The 9,667-nt window shown below is 39.0% G+C and overlaps 1 protein-coding gene across 3 annotated transcripts; it reads left to right on the forward strand.

The window, feature by feature from the left end:
• On the forward strand, nucleotides 1–9,507 carry ponzr6 (plac8 onzin related protein 6). Of its 3 annotated transcripts, XM_066722820.1 has the most exons (6): nucleotides 63–145; nucleotides 2,019–2,055; nucleotides 3,064–3,106; nucleotides 4,121–4,234; nucleotides 7,915–8,096; nucleotides 8,446–9,507. In XM_066722820.1, exons 4-6 carry the CDS (start codon nucleotides 4,129–4,131, stop codon nucleotides 8,647–8,649), a joined length of 492 nt encoding a protein of 163 aa, XP_066578917.1. In that variant the 5' UTR covers nucleotides 63–145; nucleotides 2,019–2,055; nucleotides 3,064–3,106; nucleotides 4,121–4,128; the 3' UTR covers nucleotides 8,650–9,507. The 3 variants fall into 3 exon arrangements, with proteins under 3 accessions (XP_066578916.1, XP_066578918.1, XP_066578917.1); XM_066722821.1 differs by lacking the exon at nucleotides 3,064–3,106 and having other exon boundaries at nucleotides 42–145; XM_066722819.1 differs by lacking the exons at nucleotides 2,019–2,055; nucleotides 3,064–3,106 and having other exon boundaries at nucleotides 1–145.
• The last annotated feature ends 160 nt before the right edge of the window (nucleotides 9,508–9,667 follow it).

Raw genomic sequence — 9,667 nt, forward strand, 5'->3', positions numbered from 1 at the left:
TGCTAGGTAAATAGTGAGAATGGAAATATTGTAGCTAACTAGTCAGGTGTCAGGTTTCCTCTTGTCTACGGGTAGCAGCCTTCCCTTTAACACACAGCACAACGACGGCATTCAGAGCACAGGAGCGAATTCCCAGCACTCCCAGGTATGGACCCGCTAAACTGATTATTCATAAAATTGGTATTAATGAGAGACAGAGAGAAAACGTTTAGATTATTATATGTGAACTGTGACATTTATCATTTATGAGTTGATGTCTGATTTATAGAAATACCACACATAGGTATTTTGCCTATATAATTGTGATAATTGATCCTTTGGTACATTACTCTTGGAGAGGACTTTAAATACATAGTAGATTAGAGTTGATATTACCTCAGCCTGCTCATTAATGTGGGATGCTGTTTCAGCTTTTCAGATTTGAAATAGTGCTGTCATATTTAATTTCATGTAATAACTATTGAATTCTGGGACATTTATTTTATTAACAACATATAGGGCTGGTTTGACAGACCCAAACTGGCACTAGTCATGACTTCCCAATGGTAGTTTGGGTAGAGTAGTCCCAGACTTCTGCTCATCAAGGTCTGTGAAACCAGCCAATGTAATCATGTTTTCTCCCATTTGAGACCAAGAACACCAATATCAGCATTTCTAATCCACACGGAACTGTGCAGGGAAATATTCTGTGATGCCGGGTTAAATGTCTGCCACTTGGTCAGAATAAATACCAGCATGTTATCTGCTTTTAAAATTGTAGATGAATAAATCAAAATAAAAGGAATAAATAGTTATAGACAGACTCCTATAACCATTTAATTATTTTGTGTTGTACAAACTTTTGGAATTCGATCCTTATCAGCTTCCTTTGGAATTTTGTGTAGATTAAGTACTGTAGGGTGTTGTCCAGATTACTCATTCTATCTCACACCACTTATAACATGAGCATGATTTAGAATAATAAAATAATCATGACAGATGTTATTTTTGAATGAGGACTAGTTTCACTAGCACTTTATTTCCTTCACGGTAAACGTGTATTTCCTTTCTGGTAAAATTGCAACACACCAGTTCTTGCAGCATAAATGAATCTGCAAATTTGTAAATAAGGAAGTAAAGTAAATGATGTCTGCTTTGCATTATGAGTTGATTATTGTTTTACAATTGCACACAAACAAAGTGCATTTAAACGTTTTAAACCCTTCCTGAGGAAGGGTGAAAATACAACCTTACAGGGAAAAATATAATAAAATAAAATAATCACTTTCCCTATTACATTGCTGGGACCAGTGGTACAGGGGTAGATCATTTAGGTACCAAAAACACTCTCATCACTTTGTACTTTGCTACCTCCTAAACAAATCACACAGTATAATCCCCAATGAGTCAGAAAAGTAAACTTTTATTTGTTACTCTTATGGCGATGCCTTGTGTTTCATCTTTGCTTTTGTATCCTTAAGCAAAGTGTTACACAGTGTTGTCTATGTAGTCAAACATCTAATTGCAAGTGGTATTTCCCTTCCTCGAAGCACAGGGAAGTTGGCTGTTCCTTTGTTAAGAGTGTTAGAAACGGCCTTGTTTGTGTCTAGTTACACATTATGTTAGAGGACAATTAACCCCCAGCATTGTTCAGATTAGTTCTAGGGTTTCATTTAGCGTTTTTTCCAAATACAGGCCAGCCCAATTGTCATGGGGACATCCCAACACAATATTTAACAGACAATTGCCAAATAATAACAACTAGAACCACTCAAAAGCCTCTGTCCTCAACGCAGTTTTAAAAACTACACACCATACAGTGACAAAATATGTACACACAAACCTATGAGGCCAACGAGCTCGGTAATCCTAATCGAGATAGCTATGCAAACCATGTAGGGAATAAATGGGAAAATGGAGAAACAAATCAACAGGGTTAAACGAATGGTTGTTGGTTTCCCATTACCCTGTGTTGGGGCACTGATGTTAATCTTAACAGGCAATTCTGCTGTTGATATTTATTTTGTTTCCCACGGAAGTCAAGCCTCTGGTGTCACCTTTCTGTGAGACAAACAGGTATGTACCTATTCATTTACAGATACATTTCACAGGGGAAAGCGCGTGGGCTGGCACAGGGTGGGTACAGGATGGGCAAATTGAATTAGGCTCATGTTAAGTGTTCACACGGGGTGGGGGGTGGGGGGGCAAAAAATCTGAGGTTTTAAAGAAAAATTAGTAGGAAGAATTTGCTTTCATATCACACTGCAAGGTGATAAAACTTAACACTATATATATATATATATATATCACCATCACTATGAGCCTATGTCAATCCACTGCTGGATGAAGGCCTCCCCAAGATGATGTTTCCACTTGTTTCCACTTGTTTCGATCAACAGCTTCTCTTTTCCACATCACGCCTGCAAAGTGTTTGATTTCACCTTCCCATCTTCTACGTGGTCTCTTTTCATCTCTTGGGATCAATTCAGTAGCTTCCTTTGTCCATCTTTGATCTGTTCTTGCCATGTGTTTGGCCAATTGCCATTGTAACATTTTCACTCTTCCAATGATGACACATATTTGGCTTTGTTCTCAGAGCCATTAATTTATTTTTCTCTCATGTTATTTCAGTCATACATCTTGCTTCTTTGTGTCGTCCGCAGTTTCTGTATATTTTTTTTAATTAAGTGACCAGGTTTCACTGCTGTAAGTGATCTCTGATCGTACATATTGATCAACTGCGTTTCTCTTCAGATAAGTGGTTAGATTTCCATTCAATGGTTTGCCTTCCAAATGCACTCCATCCCATTTTCACTCTTCTTTTGATTTCTTTCACAAGAGCTGATTTGTTGTCCAAGGTGATCGTGACTTCTGACTTATTCGAGTTTCAAAGCTGTAACAAGAAGCTGTTAAAAATGACTTTTGTTTTACTCGGGGTCATTTTAAGTCCAGTTTTCTTGCTTCCATCTGACGGTTCTTGAAATTGAAGCTGTTGGTCACCAGGCGTTTTTGCAAATATGATGTCATCGGCAAATAGTAAGTTGTTCAAATAAGCTGTTTAACTTGATTCCTTTTTCTTCCCAGTCCAAAGTCTTGAACACTTCAACAGTTGCCGTGAATAATTTTGGTGAGATTGTCTCTCCTTGACGTACTCCTTTAAAAGACGTGATCCGGTCATTGTCTTGGTGGAGTCGGATTGTTGATGAAGCATTGTTTTAGATTTATTTAATAGGAGCTTTTCTCAATGTGTTGATTTCTTACCGAAGTCCAGTGTGTCTTGAAGGTGATGTGTTAATATTCTTGCCGCTCCTGTGCTGTCAAATTCGACAATGTTATTCTTCAGTCTCCTGTTTATAACAAATTCAGCAACACTTGTCTGACCATTTTTTGTGCCATGATAAAATAAAATATGTCCATGCTTCAGTTCAATTAGTTATTTTCCTTTTTCTAATTTCACTAAGGTCCCATTTAATATGTGTAGACACATATGTGTAGACAACCGGACCGCACATCGCCAAACCCCCCCCCAGACCGCACTTCGTCAGCATGCAAAACCGCACATCACCAACACCAACCCCCCCAGACCACATCTCGTCTGCACGCATAACCACACATCGCCAACACCCCCACCCTCATTGACCCCACTTCATTGGCACCCAGAACCACACTTTGGCAACCGCCCCCCACCGGAATGCACTTTATTGGGACCCAGACTTCACCAGCCATTGCCCTCCTGGGCTATTTTTTGGTCCCAGTCTGCCCCTGGCTATGACTCACCACGTTGGCCAGATGGGTTGCCAGATATATTTAACCTTTCACATCCATCCAAAGCCGTATATCCACCAGATATCAACTAATGTTAGCTTAGCAATGCCAGCACAGAATAATAATATTGAAATCACAATATTTACCTTACATTCTATACACACACACACACACACACACACACACACACACAGTGACATGTCTATAATAGGCTCATAGTTACAGCTGCAACCCATTGTTTCTGGCATGAAGTTTTTGACATCAGCCTAACAGGGTTATGTTGTCTGCTCAGAACTGACCATCTTTCCTGTTACATCGTTTACTGTCTCAATGTGAAACCTCCTCTATCTCTGTTTTTCCTCCTCTCCCACTCTAGGTTCAGATATGTCCATCCAACCTGTCGTGATTCAGCCAGGACTGGTCTCCGGGCAAATGAAGACCAATGATTGGAGATCAGGGATGTGTGACTGCTGTGATGACATGGGCATCTGTGAGTTTGTCTCTGTGTTTCACCTGAATTAGAACATATGAACGTTTATAAACAAGAGGAGGCCATTCAACCCATTGTGCTCGTTTGGTGTCCATTAATAAGTGATCCAAGGATCGTATCCAGTCTATTTTTAAATGTTCCTAATTTTTTTCTTCAACCACATTGCTTGGAAGTTTGTTCAGATTGTGACGACTCTCTGTGTGAAGAAGTGTCTCCTGTTTTCCATCTTGAATGCCTTGAAGCCCAATTTCCATTTTTGTACCCGGGTGCGTGTGTCCCTGCTGATCTGGAAAAGCTCCTCTGGTTTGATGTGGTTGATGCCCTTCATGATTTTGAAGACTTTAATCAAGTCCCCATGTAGTCTCCTCTGTTCCAGGGTGATAGGCTTCAGTTCCCTCAGTCTCTACATCAACCAGTTCATAATCCATCTACTTACATTGCCCTGAATGCCTACAGCTTCCAATCTGAGGATCAGTCTTTGGTGTGGAACCTTATGAAAAGCTTTTTGAAAATCGAAGTATATCATATCATATATGCTTTCACGTGATCTATAGCTGCAGTTACATGTTCAAAAAACTCTAATAAATTATTGTGATTGACCCAGGCGGAAAACATGTGACATTAGGATTGCTTATGCCAGCTCTGGTCTCTGTGAGGGTGGCCATGTATGCAAACAGGTGAATAAAGGATCCATTGTGTATGAGTGCTATGTAGGCATAGACACCTGTACACGTACACATTCTTGGACTAAGTGTAAAACATATATTACAATTTATTTAAAAACTCAGTAATATTTAATGACGATCAAATTATAATTAGCAGTAACAGAAGCCCTAATGGCTTCAAAGGCGTTACTTGAGCATCTGGCAATTAGGCGGCAGGTCAGGAACTGCTGGAAAATTATGGCGAGTGGTGATCTCCTTTCTACCTTCTGTCCATTCTCTCTTCCTCCCCCTTCCTCTACCATTCATTCATCTTCCTAAACTATACCCATTTCATACAGTCAACAGGTCATACACCTCCCTCATGCTCTGACATTCTCGCCATTTGAAGTCTTGGGGTTACAGGACTTGTTTTGGTGATATGTGAACTGTTTCACTCAATCAGTCTTTTTACCTATTCAATCCAAGTGCATTTCTTTGTTTGAAGGTTGAAAGTTATGTGTAAACCTGACTCCACTCCTCATTGTTATTAAAGATCCATAATAACAGGACCTCTATGAATCCTAAATAATACAACACCCCAAACATGACAGTTGCATCCTATTGTCCGAGTCTACAGTGCAGGTGTGTATGAGCTCATAGCTTAGACAATTTGTATGGGTGCAGTTATTAGTGGACATTTTATTAGAGTAACATAAACCTCTATACATTGTCTGTGATGGTAAACGTATCTTGGGAGTGACTTGAAATATAAAGAAATAACAATGACACTCTAGGCTGCCAAACCCATGGGTTCAACTGACAAAATGCAGAAACAGCTGCACCCAGCATCTTCAGTAAGATCTAGGCTCACCTTTTACATACACACAAAAAATTGTAGGTAGAGCCCTGTGCGTATTTCTGGCCATTTGAATAATTTGGATTTGTTTAAAGAATGAATGAGACTGCTGTCCCTGCAGAGATGACATCAGCAAAACTGTTTTAAACAACACTCTTTATGATATAGCCTAATTGTTTATAGACTTAAAACAAAATTGAACAATGAAAATGGTTGAGATTATTAGTACTTCTTAAGCCAGTAAATTATTAAGTGAATCGGTTTCAAAAAGTCACAGCAGTGAGAAAAGGAACACATTTATGTTAATGGAGCATAATTACGTTACACATGAAAAGGTACGTTGCTAATTAAATAATGATCACATCCAAAATAAAAAAATATGTGGGGGAAATCGTGCTTTTTGATGTAAAAGGGAATACTGACTGCCGACCAGCTCACGGCATTCTGGTGGCCCTCCAACCTCAACTTACATGTAACTTGGTTTGGGAAGCTTGTAGCGAGGGCTGCTGGGTGTACAATCATGTAGCCAACTACGCCACTGAAGGCACCACCTTCAGTTTAGGTTAATTTAGTCATTTTTTATCTGGCACTGGAGTTACGGTAAAACAATGGAAGTTAATATTTAACAATAAAAGTTTATTAAAACAGTATGGGATACAAGGACATGGGATTGCAAATTAAAAGTATAAAAGATTCAAATATTAAAACCATATGAAAAAATTAAGTCAAATATAGGGGATACACATTTAGGCTCTGAAGCATCCTATCAACCAGGCTAGTCACTGTAAGAGTAGCTCAGCCACCGCACAAACCCACTTACTCTTTTCTAGGCGCCTCTAGTGCTCTGTGCTTTTAGCCCAATTTCAGATCCAATTCTGCCTACAGATTGTGGTACCACCACAGTACCACCATGACCCGCTACGGGCAGGGGTGCTAAAGAGCACTGGAATTGGCTTTAATGATTGTGGAAAGTGATTCCCCCAATACAAACCATAAAATACACTATAAAATACACCAATAAAAGGATTTAAAAAAAAGATACAATAAAAAAAAAAACTCCCACAAATGCTGCCCACTTCAAGATGTCCAATGAACACAATAAAAGTACTTTTCTCTTCACGCTCATAGCTTTCCCTCAGTCAGTCTCTCTTGACCGTGCAGCTCGGATCAGACAGGGACAGGGACAGGGACATCAACTGCCGGTATACAAAAGCAATTTCCTTCTAAATAGGTACCACACCTCCTATAGGAGACTCTCAATCAATCAGAGTCCGAGGCAATCAACCTAGTAATTAGCAGCTCCACACTAAATTAAACTACACGTGAATATGTAAAAGAACAGTGAGTTGAAAGTTAAGAAATTATGTGATTAATTAGATAAATAATGAATGTAAAAGAATATCAAAACATGCACAAAAACAACAGTGGTTAAAAGCTCTTCGGTTACATACAAACCACATGCAAAAAGGGAACCACCGATGGCATGTCTTTGACTGATATTTGGATTAACACTTATTTCCCGCTTTAACAGGAAAGACTAAATACATTTTTCCAAATCATGTCTGAATATGTTAGTTAAAACCCCGACACACCCTCTATAAAGAAACTCAAGCTCCAGACCCAGTTCCAATAGGAAATCTGTAGTAGGAAAACACAAGCATGGCAAGTCATGCAACCTGGAGGAGCTGGAGAGATGCTGCACGGAGGAGAGACTCTCTCTCATGAGACGTTAATGAACCCGTACAGAAAGTGCATCAAAGTTAGCAAACTCAGAAAAAGGATTCACAAAGTTCTCATCACTATGCTATGAGTCTGTGTGTTCAGTGTGAACATTAACTATTAATAGCAAATATTTTTGACAGTTATACCATTCATGACTTTAGAATTTATGTGTATAAAACATATGTCTGCTAAGAAATAAATGATAATAATAATAATAATAATAATAATAATAATAATAATAATAATAATAATAATAATAATAATATTGAGCATCATACTGGACTGTTCTGTCTGTGTGTCCGTGCAACCATCTCTGTTTGCGTCCTTGATTTCTCCATTTCCTCTGTGTTTAAGACTGTCCTTGTGATTTAGTGCTGTCAAGGCGCTCTCCTGATCTTTGTCATGGCCTGTTTTACTCCTTGGTGTGCTGGTAGCCTGATGTCTGTGCCTCCCCCCAGGTTGCTGTGGCTTCTGGTGTCTGCCCTGCTTAATGTGCAAGACGACTAGTGAATTCGGGGAATGCCTCTGTCTCCCCCTGCTGGACCCGTGGTTTTGCATGGCCGTCACCTGCTCTGTGGGAATGATCCCTCCCATTGCCCTCTCCATGCGCAGCACCATCCGTGAGCGCTACAACATAAAGGTAATGAGAGAATCTAACACCAATAGGAGAAACAGCACCAACTAGAGACAGAAGTGTGAAGACAGTTTTCAAGATTTCACAAGCTAGGACTTGTTGTTGCCACGGGAAAAGACTTCTAAATCTGCTTCAAAGGCTAATTGGATTACAACATAACTATCAGGAATAGCTTACTTACAATGCTGTATTTTGGGAAGGGGCACAAATAAGCTGAGCTGGGTGAATCTTGTGCCGAACCGGAGAAATTAGCTGCTGTCTTTAACATGTTTCTAGGAAGATATTTTACCGTTATGGTTACGTAGGTATAGACAAGCCTTGGTCCTTGCTGATTGTGTCCTTTGGTGTCCTCTAGGGTACAATATGTGGCGACTGCTGCGTGGTGACCTGCTGCAACTCCTGCGCCTGGTGCCAGATGGCCAGAGAGTTGAAACACCACAAGCAGCCCCTGATTATCAGCGCCCCCCAAGCCATGCCAATGGGTCCCTCCTCGGGGGGTTACCCACAAATTCAAACACAATACGGGTCCCCTGGACCCTACAATATCATGCCACAATAGAGCCTCACAGTGCTCCAGTCAACATCAACAAAGAGATGGCGAGATATAAAGAGATATTAATTCAGTAGTGCCTGATCAAATTTATAATCAGTTGAGACATGTAGGATTGTTTGGGAGGAAAAAGATAATGAATCACAGAATCCATACATATTTTATGAATCACTTATTTTTTTACTTAGGAACTCTAGATTCATATTATATTTATATTAATTTATTCTTACATAGCCCATTTACGGTGTATATATGTGGATGGGGTGGGGTTAATTTGTACCCTATATTTTCAACATATTAAGTAAATATTTGGATTACAGGCACAAATCTGGATAAAGTAAATCCCATATATTTTAAATATACAAAAAGTAAACAGTTTTGCTATAAGAATAATATAATATACTGCGTTTTAAAAATATTTGGTTGATTAATATGCAATTTTTTTAATTATTAATTTGCTTTAAACATTTTCTCAGTTGTTCACATATTCTGTCTCCTGCTGCTATTGTAGTCCTGCAGAGGGCGAAACCCACCCTGCTGTTATATACTGTGCTGGGGGTGAATTCCTCTCTGTGTGAGAGCTAATAACATAGAGACCGCCATGTTATTTCATATCATGCAACTCCATGGTCCTCCTTAAATTCATCTTATCTTTGTACATATTTGTATCTCAAAGGCTGACTGAGCGTGACACTAATCTACACATATACACGCAGCCCATTTTGATACTTCAGTTTTTTATTGTCTATTTGTTCTTCTTCCAACTAAATATGTAATAAATGTATATTGACAGAAATGGCCCTGCATTTCCAATCAACTCTTGTGGAACTGTGAAAAAAAATAAAAATTAATTGAATATTCTTTCAATTCTGTTTGCATGATTAATAACTGTACAATTACTGATGTTTATATTAATGTCAGAAAAATATTCTCCTTCTGGGCTTCATATACATGGATATGCTGTGACTGTTAATATAGGGTCATATGAGCTAAAACTCTGGAAGTTTTACTGTCAGTAGATTGTATT

Source organism: Amia ocellicauda, chromosome 14, assembly GCF_036373705.1.
Source record: "Amia ocellicauda isolate fAmiCal2 chromosome 14, fAmiCal2.hap1, whole genome shotgun sequence".
Taxonomy (NCBI): Eukaryota; Metazoa; Chordata; class Actinopteri; order Amiiformes; family Amiidae; genus Amia; species Amia ocellicauda.

What these genes read in the sequence shown, in the direction of transcription:
- ponzr6 (XM_066722819.1), top strand. Translation starts at nt 4,129, where the DNA reads ATGTCCATCCAACCTGTCGTGATTCAGCCAGGACTGGTCTCCGGGCAA. An exon ending in CTGTGATGACATGGGCATCT is followed by an intron (nt 4,235 to 7,914) that starts GTGAGTTTGTCT and finishes GCCTCCCCCCAG; the next exon opens with GTTGCTGTGGCTTCTGGTGT. An exon ending in GTGAGCGCTACAACATAAAG is followed by an intron (nt 8,097 to 8,445) that starts GTAATGAGAGAA and finishes GGTGTCCTCTAG; the next exon opens with GGTACAATATGTGGCGACTG.